Source organism: Trematomus bernacchii, unplaced genomic scaffold (assembly GCF_902827165.1).
Source record: "Trematomus bernacchii unplaced genomic scaffold, fTreBer1.1, whole genome shotgun sequence".
In the NCBI taxonomy this organism is placed as follows: Eukaryota; Metazoa; Chordata; class Actinopteri; order Perciformes; family Nototheniidae; genus Trematomus; species Trematomus bernacchii.
In genome coordinates, this window is record NW_022987744.1 from 184,941 (window position 1) to 207,750 (window position 22,810).

The window sequence follows — 22,810 nt, forward strand, 5'->3', positions numbered from 1 at the left end:
ATAGAGAGATATAGAGAGAGAGAGAGAGCGAGAGATAGATCAGATAGATAGAGATAGATATCATATAATAGTGGAAGAGCGAGAGAGAGAGAGAGAGAGAAGCAGCATACTGTACGTTGCATACTGTAGCTCAAGCATTTATGCAACTTAGGCCTATAAATTGTTTATGTAACTTATGTGCCGGTGTGTCCATGGTTTTTAGTCTCTGTGTGTGTGTGTGTGTGTGTGTGTGTGTGTGTGTGTGTGTGTGTGTGTGTGTGCACTGCTCACGTGCGCACTTGTGGCATTGTTTGGGATGACCTAATTAAAATAGCGTCCACCTGGTGAAACAGTCCCCACTCCACCACTACTGGAGTCTCATATCTCAAACTGTAACATAAACATAAACACATAGTAATAATAATGAAAGACATGCTTATGTTAGGAGTTACAGAAATACAGATAATAAAGGATTTGTGGAACAAACAAGCAGAAAGCAAATCTGGTGAGGAACGAGTATTCAGATACAAGTACTTAAACACCACTTTGTCTAAGTACTTTTACTTTAAATACTTTAAAATGATTAATCCCAGGTTTATCAGCGGGGCAGAAACCTGGACCTGATCCTAAACTCAGAGACGAGGAAAGCTTTAAAAACAGAGTTATGGAGCCGAACAGGGAAAGATATCCTGATTAATAATGAGAGGAGTGAGAGACGGCAGATGAGGCGCTGGGTGGATTTCACATTCCTACATTTAAAAAAGAGAAACGTTTGGCTCGGTGTTTCCTGGAGACAGGATGTCAATCTGTTTCCTGGAAGCAGAGCAAGAGAAACAGGAAGTAGGAAGATCTAATCCAGATAATCTGCAGCAGAATACTTCATGAGGAGGAGAGGCGTTAGTCCTGCTGAGTCTCTTTGGTGAAGTATATTTAAATTGATGCAACGTGACACAGAAAACGTTTTCTTTCAAAAAACAGTACATTTTTCCTCAGGATCAAATATTTAACCTTTTTCGCAGAATGCAGCAAAGTCAGATTTTCTTTATTTTTGTAATTGAGCCACCAGTTCATCAGTTATTACGTGTGTTTCTGTTGGGAAAACACTGAATGTCCTCTTCCAATATCAGAGTAACATGATAACAAAGGTATCCCAACTATAGCTGTGTGCATGACAGGATGTCTGATTACCTAGAAGAGCATCTCTCACGGCATTTCGTGTTATTAGTCACGAAATTAATTTAATCTATTGATTCGTGTTCACCAACACGATTTTCGCATTTTTTTTCGTGTCACACAGAACGATTTTAAAAGCAATGTATTTCTATTGGTAGTATGTTTCGTGCCTGCAACACGTCTTTTTGTCCGGTCGGGTCTTGGAAGACCAGAAGCTGTGTGGTTCATAAAAACATGTTCTTACTCAATATCTTACCCTAAGCCTAACCCTATCCCTTTTATTTTAAATTGTATAATGTCTGAGTTTTGTTGCCGTCAGTAAGGAAAAGAAATGGCTCAGAGCCTCAGAATACTGACATCTGTATTTGATGTCATCTCTTTTTCCTTCTAATTTGTTATTATTTGGTGCAGGCACGAAACATACTACCAATATAAATACATTGCTTCTAAAATCGTTCTGTGTCAGAATACTGAAATCTGTATTTTTTTTAAATGTCTTTTCCTTCTAATTTGTTATTATTTACATTGCTTTTAAAATCGTTCTGTGTGACACGAAAAAAATGGCGAAATCGTGTTGGTGAACACGAATCAATAGATTCATTTCGTGACTATAACACGAAATGCCGTGAGACTGTGTTGGATAGCTATGTGATTAACATGATGATTCAGCCTCTATGGAGATAGACATATGACAAGCATGCTCATTTCTGACGTGGAGCTAATCTGAAGTAAACATTGAATACTGCTTTCTATTCCTCCATCTTGTGACTGTGTAACTCCCTCTCTTGGATATCAGCATGTGAAGGACACTGTTCAGGAACTAGTTGATGCTCTGTATGTGATGACTACTTCCATTCTGGAGAGGATCACAGATACATGGATCCTGAGGTTGAAGCTCAAGCCGCGAACGAGCGAACAGTTTCCATTGAAACAACTTCTATTATAAAATGCTTCTATTATCTCAGCTCGTCATCAGAGCCCTTTCTTCAGAATTTAACTTTTTTCAGTTTTCCACCAGATTGAGACATTTTCTGATGTTTGGGACCAAATCGTGCTGTTTTTCAGTTTCCTGATGCAGCTACATCGATGTTGGCGATGAAGTGTCTTTATAGCAGTTTTAAGAAGGAGGCATCTTCATCCTAGCAACTTTTTAAATGAATGCTCAAGGGTAAAGTGACACTTTGACATACATTTAAAAGATATGACGAAAACATGATATGCCATTATCATGTCAACATAACAAATCTTAGCGTACAACAACATGCTACGGCGTGACTTGATCTGATGTGATATGGTTTTGACTTTGCAGTACATTTAGCTGACATTTTGTGCAAAGACATTTAAGTACAATCAAACATGAAGTGTGCGTTCACACCAACGTGAAGCGAATGAAATGTAAAGTCAATGCAAACACATGGATAGACGCTTTATTCCACTCTGGCGCAAGAGTTCAATTTATTCAACTCAAGGGAGAAATACGGAGCCAATCAGTGACGAGAATCTCAGCCTCTCGTCACTGACGGTTTTGAATCAGAAAACCAAACAGCAGCGTTTATAAATGTACAAACCACAAACTTTCTATGACACATGCATTCCTTACTTTATTTCTGTCTATATGACGTTATTGTGAGTGTGGATGGAGTAGCTACGTGTTAGCTTAGCTTGTCCTGATCGATCCGATCTCCATTCAGAAAACATAAAAAAAGTAGTTTGCTCCCATCTTGGAAGCACGTTTGCCAAAAGCATGAATTCATGGTTTTTACAAACAGCTATCAGTGTGTAGATATTTTGGCACCATTTTGATACTTGTACATACATGTAAATAGATGTATGACACGTGTACAAGTACTCAAGTACATGTTTATTTTGTTGTTGATAGTATCTACCAGAGATAACTCTTTAAAGTAAATCTTGTGCGAGTAACGTGGGGCGAATTTTCACTTTGCGTCCTCTGTGACAAGTTAGAGTGATATTGTGCTATATATAAATCGAATTTGATTGGTCCTGTTCTAGTCAATCTGTGAGATTATAAGAGGGGCAGAGTTTTTACCACCATGATTAGGACTGGGACTGAAGAAAGGGAAGAGTTTCTCAGTGAAGGAGCAGCCAGTGAATGAGTAGATGAGATCTGCAGTGTCAACGTCATAAAAGGAGACCAGACCCTCGTCGTAATCCACGAACACGCCCACCTCCTGAGGCCGAGACCTCAGAGAGAGACCGACTGCAGGGTCAGCTCGAGCAGAATAATCGTTATTATTCCTCAGAGATATCATCCAGCAGCCCTTCTGAGGTCTCAGGCTGATGACGCCCTTCCTGCTGATCGACTCGCCGGCCACGCCTAAATCCCACTTCGTCTTCCCACTCACCGTCACCTTGAAGTAAAACCTCCCTGCGGAGAAACTCTGCTTTGCAAAGACACACGGACAGGAATCAAATCTCTCTGGGTTGTCTGGGAGATTCTTCTCCACATCACCGTGAGTTACTTGTTTCCCATCATCAGACAGGATGAGTTTAGGATGTGCTGTTTGAGGGTCGAGGGTCACATCCACCTCATACTGCTGGCACCTGGAAGAAATAATCAATATATTGTGTCGAACTTTAAAGGACATCATTTACTGAAGCAGTGTTTCCCCCCCGGACCGGATGTGGGCGACACCTTGGAGTTCAGGTTGTTATTGTTTTTAGCCTCACAGTAGCATGTAGCTATTAGTATATCGTGTATGTAAATATAAGGAGAATGACGCGTGGAGTTACATACTAAACACACCGCCTCCAACTCTCCCTCACCAACGCTGCGTCGCTACTATTATTATGTGTTTAATGACCAACAAGCAGCAGAATAATTGTATATTAAAATACCATAAGAGATGCGCTACGGATACGTCATCAGAGGACTACAGAAGAAGACCCGCCCCCGTCGACGTCAGCCAATGGAAGGAGACTAAATACGAGTGTGAAAATATAAATACGATGTTATAGAGATAAACGTTCTCTTTCATTCATGCAGCTGTAGATAGCTAACTCCTTTATGTGGACTGTGGACCAGATCATTGGATAGAAGAACCACAGCTGTGTTCCCTTGAAAACCTACTATATTATTGCATTCATAAATACTGTTAAACTTTTCGAGAAGCTTCCTGGTCTTCTTTAGACTAACTCTTGGTCTTCAAACAAAAGAACAGAACATACCTCTTCAGAAAGGCCAGAGCGAACATCTTCTTCACCTCTTTACTGAGTTTATTCAAACCAGTCCTGACAGTGACGTCATGTAAAGGCAGGGAGATATGCACATCTGTAAATAATTTGGTGTGTGGAATAGCATTGATTGACGAGAAGCTTCTGAGGAGATGGGGGTGGTCTTCAGAGCGTGAGAGCTGCTCCACCTCAGAGCTTCTCTTGGTCAGTTGAGAGATGTCCTGTTCCAGACCTTTGATGAAGCCTTCAGCCTGTTCCTCTGTCTCTCTCTGCTTCTCTGTGATCGTGTCCATGATCTCAGCCTGCCGACTCTCAACAGACTCCTTCAGAGAGCTGAAGAGCTCAACACAGCCCTTTAACTCTCTCTCTGCCTCCTCCTTACTGAGCTCCAGTGAGTGTTTGAAATCCTGAATCGTCAGTCGTCTCTTCTGGATCATCTGTCCAATTATTACCTCCGTGTTCCTCAACTTTTCTTTATATTCTTCTTTCAGACTTTCATTGTCATGTGTCATGTGGTTTAAAACCAACCAGATGGAGACACACATCACACACACCAGGCAGGACATCAGGACGCCACGAGTAACTTCTCCTGAACACATTCCTAGATACCGTGCAGCCAACACTCTGAGGATGAAAAGTCAGAGTCTAGTTATTGTGTCCTTTGAAGAGGTTGTTATGCTAGTTTTCAGGTTAATGTATACCCATTTAAATGCAGAAAAACCTTTAGAAGCATAATAGGGCCTCTTTCATTTGTCGAGTATCAGTATGATTGTTCTAACTCCAAACAGACCATTGATCAGGAGCCTTTTGTGTCACTTTTTAACAAACTGGGTACACCTTTAGCTTCATTTTTTTTTCATTTTTTTGCAGGTCATTTCAATTCTACAAGTATTTTTGTAGGCCCTGAAGGCAAACAAATGATGATTTATGATATTTACACGTTTAGTTCAGCAGGTAAATCTCCATATTAACACCACTTTAGGATTTCTGAAGTAAAAAGCTAATGTTGGGCTATAAAGGAACTACAGCACGGTCACATGACTTCACGTCACCACCGCTAAGCTAAAGGTGGCTAATGTTGGGCTATAAAGGAACTACAGCACGGTCACATGACTTCACGTCACCACCGCTAAGCTAAAGGTGGCTAATGTTGGGCTATAAAGGAACTAGACATGTTGATGTAGAAGAGACATGAAGAAGAGGGGACACATGTTGATGAAGAAGAGGGGACACATGTTGATGTAGAAGAGACATGAAGAAGAGGGGACACATGTTGATGAAGAAGAGGGGACACATGTTGATGTAGAAGAGACATGAAGAAGAGGGGACACATGTTGATGTGGAAGAGACATGAAGAAGAGGGGACACATGTTGATGTAGAAGAGACATGAAGAAGAGGGGACACGTGTTGATGTAGAAGAGACATGAAGAAGAGGGGACACATGTTGATGAAGAAGAGACATGAAGAAGAGGGGACACATGTTGATGTAGAAGAGACATGAAGAAGAGGGGACACATGTTGATGTAGAAGAGACATGAAGAAGAGGGGGACACATGTTGATGAAGAAGAGACATGAAGAAGAGGGACACATGTTGATGTAGAAGAGACATGAGAGGGGACACATGTTGATGTAGAAGAGACATGAAGAAGAGGGACACATGTTGATGTAGAAGAGACATGAAGAGGGGACACATGTTGATGTAGAAGAGACATGAAGAAGGGGTGACACATGTTGATGTAGAAGAGACATGAAGAAGAGGGGACACATGTTGATGTTAGAAGAGACATGAAGAGGGGACACATGTTTGATGTGGAGAAGAGACCTGAAGAGGGGACACATGTTGATGAAGAAGAGACATGAAGAAGAGGGGACACATGTTGATGTAGAAGAGACATGAAGAGGGGACACATGTTGATGAAGAAGAGACATGAAGAAGAGGGGACACATATGTGATGTAGAAGAGACATGAAGAAGAGGGGACACATGTTTGATGTAGAAGAGACATGAAGAAGAGGGGACACATGTTGATGTGGAAGAGACATGAAGAAGAGGGGGACACATGTTGATGTAGAAGAGACATGAAGAAGAGGGACACATGTTGATGTAGAAGAGACATGAAGAAGAGGGGGACACATGTTGATGTAGAAGAGACATGAAGAAGAGGGGACACATGTTGATGTGGAAGAGACATGAAGAAGAGGGGACACATGTTGATGTAGAAGAGACATGAAGAAGAGGGGACACATGTTGATGTAGAAGAGACATGAAGAAGAGGGGACACATGTTGATGTAGAAGAGACATGAAGAAGAGGGGACACATGTTGATGAAGAAGAGACATGAAGAAGAGGGGACACATGTTGATGTAGAAGAGACATGAAGAAGAGGGGACACATGTTGATGTAGAAGAGACATGAAGAGGGGACACATGTTGATGTAGAAGAGACATGAAGAAGAGGGGACACATGTTGATGTAGAAGAGACATGAAGAGGGGACACATGTTGATGAAGAAGAGACATGAAGAAGAGGGGACACATGTTGATGTAGAAGAGACATGAAGAGGGGACACATGTTGATGAAGAAGAGACATGAAGAAGAGGGGACACATGTTGATGTAGAAGAGACATGAAGAAGAGGGGACACATGTTGATGTAGAAGAGACATGAAGAAGAGGGGACACATGTTGATGTGGAAGAGACATGAAGAAGAGGGGACACATGTTGATGTAGAAGAGACATGAAGAAGAGGGGACACATGTTGATGAGAAGAGGGGACACATGTTGATGTAGAAGAGACATGAAGAAGAGGGGACACATGTTGATGAAGAAGAGGGGACACATGTTGATGTAGAAGAGACATGAAGAAGAGGGGACACATGTTGATGTGGAAGAGACATGAAGAAGAGGGGACACATGTTGATGTAGAAGAGACATGAAGAAGAGGGGACACATGTTGATGAAGAAGAGACATGAAGAAGAGGGGACACATGTTGATGTAGAAGAGACATGAAGAAGAGGGGACACATGTTGATGTAGAAGAGACATGAAGAAGAGGGGACACATGTTGATGAAGAAGAGACATGAAGAAGAGGGGACACATGTTGATGTAGAAGAGACATGAAGAGGGGACACATGTTGATGTAGAAGAGACATGAAGAAGAGGGGACACATGTTGATGTAGAAGAGACATGAAGAGGGGACACATGTTGATGTAGAAGAGACATGAGAAGAGGGGACACATGTTGATGTAGAAGAGACATGAAGAGGGGACACATGTTGATGAAGAAGAGACATGAAGAAGAGGGGGACACATGTTGATGTAGAAGAGACATGAAGAGGGGACACATGTTGATGAAGAAGAGACATGAAGAAGAGGGGACACATGTTTGATGTAGAAGAGACATGAAGAAGAGGGGACACATGTTTGATGTAGAAGAGACATGAAGAAGAGGGGACACATGTTGATGTGGAAGAGACATGAAGAAGAGGGGACACATGTTGATGTAGAAGAGACATGAAGAAGAGGGGACACATGTTGATGTAGAAGAGACATGAAGAGGGGACACATGTTGATGTAGAAGAGACATGAAGAAGAGGGGACACATGTTGATGTGGAAGAGACATGAAGAAGAGGGGACACATGTTGATGTAGAAGAGACATGAAGAAGAGGGGACACATGTTGATGTAGAAGAGACATGAAGAAGAGGGGACACATGTTGATGTAGAAAGAGACATGAAGAGAGGGACAAATGTTGATGAGAAGAGACATGAAGAAGAGGGGACACATGTTGATGTAGAGAAGAGACATGAAGAAGAGAGGGACGGGGACACATGTTGATGTAGAAGAGACATTAAGAAGAGGGGACACATGTTGATGTAGAAGAGACATGAGAAGAGGGGACACATGTTGATGTAGAAGAGACATGGAAGAAGAGGGGGACACATGTTGATGAAGAAGAGACATGAAGAAGAGGGGGACACTGTTGATGTAGAAGAGACATGAAGAAGAGGGGACACATGTTGATGAAGAAGAGACATGAAGAAGAGGGGACACATGTTGATGTAGAAGAGACATGAAGAAGAGGGGACACATGTTGATGAAGAAGAGACATGAAGAAGAGGGGACACATGTTGATGTAGAAGAGACATGAAGAAGAGGGGGACAGATGTTGATGAGAAGAGACATGAAGAGAGGGGACACATGTTGATGAAGAAGAGACATGAAGAAGAGGGGACACAATGTTGATGTAGAAGAGACATGAAGAAGAGGGTACACATGTTGATGTAGAAGAGACATGAAGAAGAGGGGACACATGTTGATGTAGAAGGAACATGAAGAAGAGGGGACACATGTTGATGTAGAAGAGACATGAAGAAGAGGGGACACATGTTGATGAAGAAAAGAGAACATGAAGAAGAAGGGGACACATGTTGATGTGGATGAGACATGAAGAAGAGGGGACACATGTTGATGTAGAAGAGACATGAAGAAGAAGGGGACACATGTTGATGAAGAAGAGACATGAAGAAGAGGGACACCATGTGTGATGAAGAAGAAGCATTGAAGAAGAGGGGACACATGTGATTGTGGAAGAGACATGAATGAAGAGGGTACACATGTTGATGTAGAAGAAGACATGAAAGAAGAGGGGACACATGTTGATGTAGAAGAGACATGAAGAAGAGGGGACACATGTTGATGTAGAAGAGACATGAAGAAGAGGGGACACATGTTGAATGAAGAAGAGACATGAAGAAGAGGGGACACATGTTGATGTGGAAGAGACATGAAGAAGAGGGGACACATGTTGATGTAGAAGAGACATGAAGAAGAGGGGACACATGTTGATGAAGAAGAGACCGGAAGAAGAGGGGACACATGTTGATGAAGAAAGAGACATGGAAGAAAGAGGGGGACACATGTTGATGTGGAAGAGACATGAAGAAGAGGGGACACATGTTGATGAAGAAGAGACATGAAGAAGAGGGGACACATGTTGATGAAGAAGAGACATGAAGAAGAGGGGGACACATGTTGATGTGGAAGAGACATGAAGAAGAGGGGACACATGTTGATGTAGAAGAGACTAAGAAGAGGGGACACATGTTGATGTAAGAAGAGACATGAAGAAGAGGGGAACATGCTGATGAAGAAGAGACATGAAGAAGAGGGGACACATGTTGATGTAGAAGAGACATGAAGAAGAGGGGACACATGTTGATGTAGAAGAGACATGAAGAAGAGGGTACACATGTTGATGAAGAAGAGACATGAAGAAGAGGGGACACATGTTGATGAAGAAGAGACATGAAGAAGAGGGGACACATGTTGATGAAGAAGAGACATGAGGAAGAGGGGACACATGTTGATGTAGAAGAGACATGAAGAAGAGGGGACACATGTTGATGAAGAAGAGACATGAAGAAGAGGGGACACATGTTGATGAAGAAGAGACATGAAGAAGAGGGACACATGTTGATGTAGAAGAGACATGAAGAAGAGGGGACACATGTTGATGTAGAAGAGACATGAAGAGGGGACACATGCTGATGAAGAAGAGACATGAAGAAGAGGGGACACATGTTGATGAAGAAGAGACATGAAGAAGAGGGGACACATGTTGATGTAGAAGAGACATGAAGAAGAGGGTACACATGTTGATGTAGAAGAGACATGAAGAAGAGGGGACACATGTTGATGTAGAAGAGACATGAAGAAGAGGGGACACATGTTGATGTAGAAGAGACATGAAGAGAGGGGACACATGTTGATGTAGGAGAGACATGAAGAAGAGGGGACACATGTTGATGTAGGAGAGACATGAAGAAGAGGGGACACATGTTGATGAAAAAGAGACATGAAGAAGAGGGGACACATGTTGATGTAGAAGAGACATGAAGAAGAGGGGACACATGTTGATGTAGAAGAGACATGAAGAAGAGGGGACACATGTTGATGTAGAAGAGACATGAAGAAGAGGGGACACATGGTGATGTAGAAGAGACATGAAGAAGAGGGTACACATGTTGATGTCGAAGAGACATGAAGAAGAGGGGACACATGTTGATGTAGAAGAGACATGAAGAAGAGGGGACACATGTTGATGTAGGAGAGACATGAAGAAGAGGGGACACATGTTGATGAAGAAGAGACATGAAGAAGAGGGGACACATGATGATGAAGAAGAGACATGAAGAAGAGGGGACACATGTTGATGTAGAAGAGACATGAAGAAGAGGGGACACATGTTGATGAAGAAGAGACATGAAGAAGAGGGGACACATGTTGATGTAGAAGAGACATGAAGAAGAGGGGACACATGTTGATGTAGAAGAGACATGAAGAAGAGGGGACACATGTTGATGTAGAAGAGACATGAAGAAGAGGGGACACATGTTGATGAAGAAGAGACATGAAGAAGAGGGGACACATGTTGATGAAGAAGAGACATGAAGAAGAGGGGACACATGTTGATGTAGAAGAGACATGAAGAAGAGGGGACACATGTTGATGAAGAAGAGACATGAAGAAGAGGGGACACATGTTGATGAAGAAGAGACATGAAGAAGAGGGGACACATGTTGATGTAGAAGAGACATGAAGAAGAGGGTACACATGTTGATGAAGAAGAGACATGAAGAAGAGGGGACACATGTTGATGTAGAAGAGACATGAAGAAGAGGGGACACATGGTGATGTAGAAGAGACATGAAGAAGAGGGGACACATGTTGATGTAGAAGAGACATGAAGAAGAGGGTACACATGGTGATGTAGAAGAGACATGAAGAAGAGGGGACACATGTTGATGTAGAAGAGACATGAAGAAGAGGGGACACATGTTGATGTAGAAGAGACATGAAGAAGAGGGTACACATGTTGATGAAGAAGAGACATGAAGAAGAGGGGACACATGTTGATGTAGAAGAGACATGAAGAAGAGGGGACACATGTTGATGTAGAAGAGACATGAAGAAGAGGGGACACATGTTGATGTAGAAGAGACATGAAGAAGAGGGGACACATGTTGATGTACATGTGAAGTGGATTTTGAATAATAGGGGACCTTTAAGTCTCAGATGATATTGGATGTTTTAAGGCAGCAGGATAGCAGATGACCTTGTTGTTGTTGTTGTTGTTCTGAGTCTCGGCCGAACTTAAACACAGCCTTCTTGTTGTGATTGTGATGATACAGATGAGAGAGCTTTTCCTTTTCTACTTTCTGTTTCTGTGAGAATTAGATTTATGAATCAGTTTCTGCAGAGACGTGCAGGTACTGCCCCCTGGTGGCGAGCAGAGGACTGAAGTCTGCTCACATTTTACTCACATATTTAGTAGGTTTTAAAGTTGTTATTGTTTTGAATATTGGAGACGAGCTGCATCTGTGCTACTCAAATACTCGAGTCTGATGAGTAACAATGCCACCATTTGTTCTGATTGTCTCGTTTTTTTGGTACAGAGAAACTTAAACACTCCAATAAAACACTGCATTTGTGTGCTTACCTTTTAATATGTATATGTTGTGAGTTGTAGTGCCGAGAGATAGGAGTCGGAGGCGGTGCATCGAAGGTGCAAATGGGTACTTTAATGAGCGACAGAAATAGACGTGTTGTCGGCCCAGGAAGAGAAGAGAAAGCGAAAGGGAGGACACACAGGTTGCGGTCGAATACTCCAAAGAATCAGCTCCTAAGTTCTAACCCTATCGTCTATTCCTTGACCTCGGAGTGAAAGGTCACGGGGTTAAGGGATAGTGGATAGAAGAATTCAAAAGGACTTAGGAGAAGAGACTACGGCTGCGTTTCACTTCGGTTAAATGGATTCCTTGCGTCCCTCACTTGCGTCGTTTCCCTGCGACTAGTCCCTCCCACCAGGGAAGCATGGAGAGACGCAAGGAAACCACGAGAAGCAGGGAAATGAGTTTTAAGAGCAATGGGACGTCCTTTCCTCCGGAGGGTCACGTGAAGCGACGTCCGTTTGTGATGACGCTGCACAGCTGATCGTCTGACAGCAGCCAGCTCTGTCCCCGTTGTTTGCACAAACACCCCCGCCTCTGTTAGTACACATTTACTGACACAAACATTTGTATCATCTGTTGTAGACCCAAATACATTAAATAAGAACTCATTCTCAAAAAAGATAAACGCCATTCTTAAAATGTATAAACGAACAATAGTTAGATTAATATTGATTAGAGTGCACAATAGAAATAAAATAATTGAGAGAAGAAAGAGAGATATGTTATCTATCAAAACCCAGTTAGATTAACATTCATTGGATTGCACACTTTGTCTGTTTGTGTGGATATGTAGCACATTAACATGTTAAATAGCACTTAATGACTGACTGAATGGAAATGACAATAAATGAAAATGTAAAACGAAAAAAGCGATCATGAAAATGTTTCCAATAAATGAATAAAATGATCTTTGTCCACTTTGTTGTTCAGATATATCACATATTTGTAACTGAATGATGCATTCATTGAAACAGAACACGGTATGAACTGAGGAGTGAGTCCCGTGAGTTTCATGTGTTTTCTTCACTCCGCTGGGAAACTGCTCTCATGTCAAGAAGCATCAGATCATTGCATGCGCTGCATCGTCCAATCAGTGAGCGATACACAGTAAGGGGGCGGGGCGAGTCTGAGGATTTCATCGAAGGATGGTCTGGTGGTTCCTCGATTATAGCTCCTCCATTATCGCTCCTCGCTCCTCAGTCCTCGGTCCTCGGGCAAAAATAAGGCCATTGGGACGCTACTCAAGATGGCGCAGACAAATCAACTTCCGGTGAGACCGAGACCGAGGAGCGAGGAAATGAAAAATAAGAGAAGTGAAACGCAGCCTACGGTACGTTAGAGAATCGACTGCACTTTCACTATCCGACGTGTTTATGATGCGCCAGCGGACGTCATAAATGTGCGTCTGCTGCTGTGGGGAAACTATGGAAACTACAGTTTTCTATACAGCGGACTACAACATGGATGTTTAATAAGAACGAGGGACTACTGTAAACTCATAGTACCCCTTTCACACCAACGGTGTTTCAGGGCCGGTTCGGTGCTGGTGCTTGAAAAGCACCGGGTTTTCCTGTTCACACCGCAGCGGAGCAGCGTCATAGCTCCGGAATCCGGTTCGTTTCGAGCACCAAAAAGTTGTCCGTCTAGAAGCAAGAACCGCATACGTCACGCTTACGTCGGAGGGGGGCGAGATTAACCTGAGCTAACACTTAAGGCGAGTACGGCAAATAAAAGTTGTAACAAGCAGTAGTGCTGAGCAAAGTGACTAGAACGCAACCACACACTTGTTAAAAAAACACACTTTATAAAGTCAGGCAACACTAACCAGGCTTCGTGTGATTCTGTTTATTTGTACCTTACTTTGACCATCCGTTCACTGTTATTGATCATTGTGGAGAGCAGGCAGACGTTTTGTTTGTTATTATAGCAGCTATCGGATGGAATCAATACATGGGCTGCACAGGTTGTCATGTCCGACTATCACAAGTAGAATCATAATGAAAAATACGTCGGTAAAAAGTGCCTGTAGAAAACTGCTTAGCAAGTAGTCAGTTTAGCTTCGGTTGCTATGCTAACATCACCCATGTTATACCAGAGAAACTTTCATAACAGCGTTGTGATGCCAAACAGCGTCAATTCAGACTGACACCAAACAGCGTCAATTCAGACTGACACACATTCACTTAAGGGGGAACTGGGGATATGTATCAGCTGCTTGTGTGACAGTCAGACAGTGAATACTTTAGAGCCGTGTGAGCTAACCCAGAGCTAACGGGAGAATACACTCCCGTTGAAGAGCAGCCGGCCAGCACTGCAGCGGTCGGTAAATGCCGCTGAAACACATTAATAAACAATGAACCACGGCACTCTGGAGAAAAGTATAAGGTTGGAGAAGTCGTTATTTAATTTAATCTGGCTTCGTATGATTAAAAGCAACGCAGTCCCCGGCCCGTTGTTGTTGTGAGGTGAGCTCCGGCGTTGGGGAGAAACTCAGCGACGTAAACTGTGACGTCATGACGCAGCAGCGGCAGCACCAGTCGGGCTCTGAGCGGTGTGAAAAGAGCCGGCGCTAAACCGAAGAACCGGTTCTGAACCAGAAAAGCTCTAGCACGGAGCTTGAACCGGAGTTGCGTTGGTGTGAAAGGGGCACTAGAGACTCTGCACCGTGCTCTGATGCTGTTGTTTTATGCTTTATGAACGGGGACAACAGAGAAACATATTCTTCATGACCAAAGCTGGAATTGAAATAAAAAAGGAAAGTGAAACTTATGCTCGTCACCCTCTCCCTCCGGTCCACATTAATACAAATGATCCCAATACGTATGATTGTATGAAAAGATCTTAAAATCAATACAAATGTATTTATTATAAACGTTAGTCCTTAACATCTATCACTGTGTATATCACCATTCAAACATCTTTTAAAAGTTGAACAAACCCCACACAGCTCAGTAAAGACTGTGAAATGTTGACTTTATTTGATCATTTCAGTAAAAACTAACGTTCATATTTCTCTTTTTGATTATAATACTGATGAACGTTCAAAACAAAGCACTTTGGCAACTTACCACATACGTTTTAAAATGCTTAATAAGCACCGTAACTTTCATGATATCATTTCTCCGTCATAATCGGTTGTTTCTGTGAACGGCCGACTGTTGTGTGACGGCAAATGCCGCGGCCGCAAGGCATTGTGGGGCAGCATTTTCTCCTCTCCTTTAGGTGAGGGAGGTCCAGTGGTTCCTAAGCTAAAGGAGGTTATAAAGGAAGTTTGAAACCTCCTTTCCTTTCATTTATGGGGCATTTCCACCATGGCGCGGAGCGCGGTTTAAGCGTGCCGTGTCGTGCCGGGCCCGTTTTTGGTTGCGCTTCCACTAGGCCTAGTTCCGGCCCGGGGGTGCTTTTTCACCTCTTTTCTGGCCCGACAAAATCGTGGTTCTATCGGGGCCAACAAACAGGGCTGAGTCGGGCTGAGTATGCTAAACTAGAGAGAGAATCGCTGGCAAGGAGGCTACAACTACAACAAGATGAACATATTTGACCGTGATTTAATTGTAACACACGTTTCAAAATGATGCCGAAGTAACAACATACTGATACCGGTTAGTAAAAACCATGAATTAATGCTTTGGCAAGTCTGCAGACAGACGGCAGGCGAAAAACCTTTTAAAATGCGTGTTTTCTAGATGGAGATTGGCTAAGCTAACGCAGTATATGCTCCGGCACTTATCATGGCTGCCACTGAGGGACTTCCGGGTCATTTCACTCCGTTAGGAAGGTTCCTAAGCTAAATGGACTATTCGACCGCAACCACAGTAGGTACACAGTAGGTACCGTCAACATATGTGTCCGTGCGGAAACAATACCCCCAACCTGTAGTTCCATGAGTGAATTATGTAACCTAGTTAATTAGTGATCACTACAGAGTTTATAAATACCAAAATATTTTGACATACAGACATTTTCTGATGTTTTCTGTTTTTTTGTATACATGAACAAACATAAAGTTAAATAATAGTCAGGGTATTTTCTCCACCGGGTAACAGGGGCGCTGCGCCCTCAAACCAAAATGCAGATTTTCCCCGTGTTAAAGTGATGCCAGAAAACAATATCTCTGTTCCTCGAAAACGGTATAATTCCTCCAGAAATCTGAGAATCAAACAGAGCGTCAGACGGGAGAGACAGCTTTGTTTTTACGCAGCTCCGACGTCACGTTGTTGTTTACGTCACGTTGTTGTTTACGTCACGTTGTTGTTTACGTCACGTTGTGGTTTACGTCAGCAGACATCTTGTATACGGGCGTCCTGTTCTCGTTGATATATTTTATAAACAAGATCAGAGAGTACTCATACTAGGGCTGTGCAATTAATCGTATTTTAATCTCGATTACGATTTTGGCTTGCAACGATTACGAAAACAACGTAATCGAAATAAAACGATTATTATTTTTATAAAAAAAAAAAAAATGTAATTATTATTATTATTATTATTTTTATTTTTTGGTTTTTCAGTTGAATTATACTTAAAGTTCAGGGTAATCAACTGTTAAAAACATACTGTTCACATTTTTGTTTCAATAAATGGATGTTTTCAAAGTAAATGGATAATCGTTTTTAATAATCGTGATATCAATTATTGACCAAAATAATCGTGATTAGGATTTTTGCCATAATCGCACAGCCCTAACTCACACTATACCTACTAGAAACACACCCGATTATCACTGGCCATACCCTTTCCAAAGATCTCCAGATGCTCTTCTCAAGTTAATGAAGTGTCCAACCCATGGGCGTCGCAGCCATTATATGAGGGTGGGACAAGTCCCCCCCACTTTTTCGAATGGTTAGTTTAGACCCCCCCCACTTTTACTATGCGGAAAGTCCGTGAATCGGTCTATCCACTCGCCGCTCTTTGCAGAGCGCTGCAGTGCTTCACTATCAAATGAAATCCATTCCACTTGCTTATTGAGAGAATGCCCAAATCAATGAAACTCCGTTCCATGTTTTCACTGCTACTTTGTTCCAAGGCAGATTCTCACATAGCGCGCGCATGTTCAAGGAGTGTTGTCATAGTTGGACAGCTCAGATCTGTTGTATGAAGCGATGCCGGTAGCGGAGGTAAGGCACACACACCAAATGTTCAGGAAATGGTTAATACAGCGAAAATCAAAGCTGACGATCTCTTGGTTTGATATGTTTTCTCCCCCAGACAACATGGACATAAGAACATTTTTTTCAAAGAAGAGGAAGTAAGTCATCAGCTGGTAGCAGTTAATCAGTTAACAGTGATGGCGGCGTCTCACTTCTGGAGAGGAGTTTCGTCTTTATGTCATGATAGAGAGAGATACAAATACTGAATAGTTTAGATGAGAAAAGGCATCAAAATGCCAGGTTACTAGTATTTATCAGTATTTATTATCACTTCACCACCTCTCTTGACATCTAGGCACTTGAGAGTGAGTCAGAGGCAGAATGCAGGGACAGTGGAGAGAGGTCCATTGCTGAGGTGAGTGATGAAAGGGAAATGACAGTTGAGAGTAAATTGTGATGTGGACTCTCATCCCAGGATTTTAAGGAAATCAGTGGGGATATTGAACAGGAAACATTTCAGTCAAGGGGCATCATATGACCAATATAGACAGAAGAGCAACATTTATTTGAACATTTAAGTCAATGATACCATTCCTTGGTGAACTTAACATCCGTATGGAGTCAGATCAGTCTCAATATTAATAAATGCTCACAGAAGGATTCACAAATGTATTTTGCGATTTATATATAAATGACTCTTCACAACAATATCTCTCAATGCACTCACAAATATTTATTGTTGTATATAAATGTACAAAAAATGGGCATTTAAACTGCTTTTTATTAATTCAAAGACAGCTCTGAATTAATAATCAAATATGTTTCTTTCTTTACTACTGAAATTACAAAATGTACCCATCATTTTCCTCATGCTAGTATAGCCACATAAAAGTATCAAACCACCTGTTAAAATGCACCAGAATACAGGAAATCTATATTTTTTTTCGCCCCCACACCCCCGTTAAAAATGTCCCCCTCACATTCAGGATGCTTCCTACGCCCATGGTCCAACCCATGCTCAAAGTAACACGTGAACAAAGTGGCTTCTTTGTGATGGAAAAACGTTACGTTACAAATCTGGTTAGAAAGGTGTAAAAGCGTCTTCCCTCTCTCAGTCAGAGAGACATCAGGATATAACACATCAGAATCAAAGTTGTATTCACAGTCAGGAAATATATTATATTTGGATTTCAATAAGCTTTAACAAAACACCAAAACTACATCGTCTACAAAAAGCCTTCAGCATCGACAGGAAACAATTGTTCGAGTAATTGAATCTGTATTTCACTAAAAGATTATTTATTTTAAATCAAATGAAAGTGAACATCTTCAGTTTGTGTTTGTTTCTTCTCTCTCAGTGTCCGTGTTGCTGCAGCTCGACGCCCGCTCACCCTCCGCTGCAAACTTCACCTTCCTGCTTGACCTCTGCACACACACACACACACACACACACACACACACACACACACACACACACACACACACACACACACACACACACATTTATTTGATTAATACAGCACTTGCAAATGACTTTTACATACGTTAGTGTTTAATACCTCTTCACTCATGCTTGCAATAACCTTCTTATTTTTGTTGGCGACCAAAAATAAATTGACAAAAATCTTTACCAAAAGAAAGTTGACTAAAGAAAAAGTTGATTCCCAAAAAAAAGAAATACAATTAATGTTAGCGACCAAAAGAAGAAAATAAACAAAAGAAAGTTGCGTTGTTTTTATTTTGGGGGGATTATAAAGCAACTGTCTCTGTCTCAGAGTGAGTCATCTCATAACTAAGTGTTTGTCAGTATATCTGAAATGACTAGGTTAGCTACGTTAGCTAGCTAGCTTACAGAAGATCTGCAGTAACATCAGAAGGAACCATGTGATCACATTGTTAAAATAAGACCATAAAACATTTTAGGTAAGTTTCCAACAACAGAGACAGTTGTCCAGACGGTGTGTTTCTGCTCTTCAGTGTCCCCTCAGTGTTTTGTATTCTCAGGTCATAGAAAAAAAAAGTTGACCAAAAGAAAGTTGACTGAAATAAATTTGACCAGAAAAAAAAGTTGATAAAAAAATTGACAAAAAAAAAGGTTGACTGAAATAAAGCAACAGAGACAGTTTTATATTCTCACGTGTTTCTCTCCGAGTCCTCGGGGGTATCGTGAGATGTCGTCACGGCGACGCTCCGCCCTCTCCCAATCGTCCAACCACAGCGGGCGGCGATGCTCCGACTGCCGGCTCGTGATTCGCTGATAGATGGCCTGATTCTGACGGCCAATCAGAAGAAGCTCCTCCCTCCTCCTGTCAGCATTCAGACTGAAGAGGAAAAATAAACAAACACACGCAGAAAAAATAAATAAAATCTTATTCTCAAACAATCTCGACTATACTCAACAATTTGTTTCTATTTCTTTTGTCTAAACTTGACTTTTTTATCTAAATAAATCTCTAGTTACTTAATTGATTAATTGTTTCTCAGAATAGTTGTCAATTACTTTTCTGTTGATTGACAATCGAGCTTAGGAATCGGACATTTCGGAGTTGGAGACCAAAAACAGCTAAAATGATGTAAGATCATTGGATTTATTATATATATTCATGATGCTTTGTGACTGCCTGATTTAATACGTTCAAGAGATCACTTTATAAAGTGAGGATGGTAAACCACTTCATCTAATAGCTAATTAGGAGTGATTATATTGCTGTCACTGTTGTTCTCCATTTAAAGTGGACCTATCATGCTATATTATAATAATATAGTGTAGGACCATACCTATATAAGGCATATTTATACTTTTTTTTTTTCAAAATACCAAACAGATCATGCATTTTAGCCATGCCTCATTTCGCTCAATTTGACATTTCTAGCTCTGTTTTAGCAAGGGTTGATTCAGTGAGAACAGCACCATCTACAGGCCTGGCATATGTACTACAGCGCCTCCAGCGCTTTCTAACAGCAATGGCCGTGGCTGTCTCCTCCTGATTGGTGGAGTTGGCCCAATAGCCGTAGCGCCACCGTCCTGACGTCAGGACAGTGTTCAAATCTGGATCAGTTTTTATCAGATCCGTTGCAGCCCCTTTTTTAGAGATTTGGGTATGGAGGAAAATAGAGAGGGTTGTGTTTTCTGACACTTGGTGAGTTCCCTGGAACACCGGGGACACATATTCATGTAGAAAAGACGTACACAAGTGCATTTTGCATGATAGGTCCCCTTTAAAGCAACTTCCTGTCTCCCAGAATAACTTATTTTCGGAGACGCTTTAAAGCTCCTGTCAGGATTAAAGATTTTACCGCCCCAGGACGAGAGGCGTTCCCCGCCATCACACGTCCAGATCAATAATTGAGCAGTGTAACAGAGCAGCTCACATCCATTATTTAAAGTCCAACACGGCGCTGGCTTCTTCAGAGGAGAGATAAAGAGTGAGAGGAAAACCCACTAACGGAACAAAAAGTCAGCTCAGTTGAATATAAATAAGGAGTTCCTGATGGCTTCCATCAGGAGAAACGTGCTGCAGCTTCAGAAAGGATGCAGATATAAAAACCCAAATGTTCCACATCTTCAGCAACTTGACCACCCAGCATTTAGAGAACATTCAGCAACTTGAGGAGACATGCACTGCGATATAACTGCAGATCTGCTGTAAGCTATAGCTAACGTAGCTAACCAGGTATCAGAAGGAGTCATGTGATCACATTGTTAAAATAAGCCCATAAAACATTTCAGGTAAGTTTCCATCAACAGAGACGGTTGTTTCTCCTGATGGAAGAGGTTTGGGCCGCTGAAGCACGTCTCTGTCGGCCACCGTTTATACCATATCCAAAGACATGGTACGAAAAAACTAAATATAGCTATAACTATATGTGGCCATACCATGCCATGAGTTTGTTGATCTCACCTCCTCAGGTGGTACTGGTTCTGATGGTCCACCAGACCTTTGGAGCAGACGATATCGGCCAGTTTGGACGCCAGCAGCCGGTTATCTCTGTCGACGACGGACAGACGCTCGTCCTGCAGCTGAACCACACCGGAGACAAAACTGAGAGTAAACCCCTCGAATAGAAATGGTGCAGGGATGTTGTATTTCTCTGTTGGACACTGAAGGCAGCATCTCCCTGGTCCAATGGGATTTCTCCATGAGATTATGTCAGATAATAATCTCTGTGTCAAACAAACGTTTATGATCGTTACACGTTTAGTTCAGCAGGATAATCTCCACATGTTAACACCACTTTATGATTTCTGAAGTTAAAAGCTGATGTTGGGCTATAAAGGAACTACAGCACGGTCACATGACTTCACGTCACCACCGCTAAGCTAAAGGTGGCTAATGTTGGGCTATAAAGGAACTACAGCACGGTCACATGACTTCACGTCACCACCGCTAAGCTAAAGGTGGCTAATGTTGGGCTATAAAGGAACTACAGCACGGTCACATGACTTCACGTCACCACCGCTAAGCTAAAGGGGGCTAATGTTGGGCTATAAAGGAACTACAGCACGGTCACATGACTTCACGTCACCACCGCTAAGCTAAAGGAGGCTAATGTTGGGCTATAAAGGAACTACAAGCACGGTCACATGACTTCACGTCACCACCGCTAAGCTAAAGGGGGCTAATGTTGGGCTATAAAGGAACTACAGCACGGTCACATGACTTCACGTCACCACCGCTAAGCTAAGGCGGCTAATGTTGGGCTATAAAGGAACTACAGCACGGTCACATGACTTCACGTCACCACCGCTAAGCTAAAGGTGGCTAATGTTGGGCTATAAAGGAACTACAGCACGGTCACATGACTTCACGTCTCCACCGCTAAGCTAAAGGCGGCTAATGTTGGGCTATAAAGGAACTACAGCATGGTGAATGATTGCAATCGAACACACCGTCCAGTTTGTGTGTGTGTGTGTGTGTGTGTGTGTGTGTGTGTGCGTGTGTGTGTGTGTGTGTGTGTGTGTGTGTGTGTGTGTGTACCTGTAGTTTCTTCAGTTTCAGCTGGATGTGAGCAGGTGTCTTCACCCCCTTGTTGTCCACTACTGGCAGGGAGGAGTTCACCTGCACAGGTAAACACAGATGAGCTTTGTGATGTGGTTTGAGTTACCAAACTACAGCGACTCAAACCTTAAACTAAATCTCTGCATAGGATCATCATTCTAGATTTTAAATAACTTATCTTCCAGTCCTTCACAAACCAGTCCTTCACAACCCAGTCCTTCACCTGCCAGTCCTTCACAACCCAGTCCTTCACCTGCCAGTCCTTCACAACCCAGTCCTTCACCTGCCAGTCCTTCACAAACTAGTCCTTCAACACCCAATCCTTCACCTTCCAGTCCTTCACAAACCAGTCCTTCACAACCCAGTCCTTCACAACCCAGTCCTTCACAAACTAGTCCTTCAACACCCAATCCTTCACCTTCCACTCTCCATAAGCAAATTCTCAACCTCCAAGTCCTACACTATCCAGTCTTTCCTCTTCCTCAAAGTATTTTACCTCCCAGTCCTCCACCTCCCAGTCCTCCACCTCCCAGTCCTCCACCTTCCAGTCCTCCACCTCCCAGTCCTCCACCTCCCAGTCCTCCAGCTTCCAGTCCTCCAGCTTCCAGTCCTCCAGCTTCCAGTCCTCCACATCCCGGTCCTCCACCTCCCAGTCCTCCACCTCCTACCTTCTTGCGGTGGTTCTGGTAGTGGTTCTGGTCCCATCTCTGCTGCAGGTACCGGTTGGTGACGGGATTCAGCGGCTGGTAGGACCTGTGCATGCTGCAGCTCTGTGGACGAACTAAAGTGTGTGTGTGTGTGTCTGTGTGTGTATGTGTGTGTGTGTGTGTGTGTTTGGAAGTTGTCCCCATGGAGAT

The 22,810-nt window shown here is 42.5% G+C and overlaps 2 protein-coding genes across 2 annotated transcripts; both read right to left on the bottom strand.

Annotated features, from left to right (window-relative positions):
• Positions 1–2,571: 2,571 nt before the first annotated feature.
• LOC117496410 (E3 ubiquitin-protein ligase TRIM39-like) lies at positions 2,572–12,043 on the bottom strand. Its single transcript, XM_034148070.1, has 3 exons — positions 11,851–12,043; positions 4,342–4,971; positions 2,572–3,717 (listed from the first exon to the last, which is right to left on the bottom strand). Exons 2-3 carry the CDS (start codon positions 4,944–4,946, stop codon positions 3,162–3,164), a joined length of 1,161 nt encoding a protein of 386 aa, XP_034003961.1. The 5' UTR covers positions 4,947–4,971; positions 11,851–12,043; the 3' UTR covers positions 2,572–3,161.
• A 6,944-nt stretch (positions 12,044–18,987) lies between these two features.
• On the bottom strand, positions 18,988–22,714 carry si:ch211-284k5.2 (uncharacterized protein CFAP97D2). The gene is made up of 4 exons (XM_034148072.1): positions 22,622–22,714; positions 21,933–22,013; positions 20,856–20,974; positions 18,988–19,274 (listed from the first exon to the last, which is right to left on the bottom strand). The coding sequence occupies exons 1-4, from the start codon at positions 22,712–22,714 to the stop codon at positions 19,079–19,081; spliced, it is 489 nt and encodes a 162-aa protein (XP_034003963.1). The 3' UTR covers positions 18,988–19,078.
• Positions 22,715–22,810: the final 96 nt, after the last annotated feature.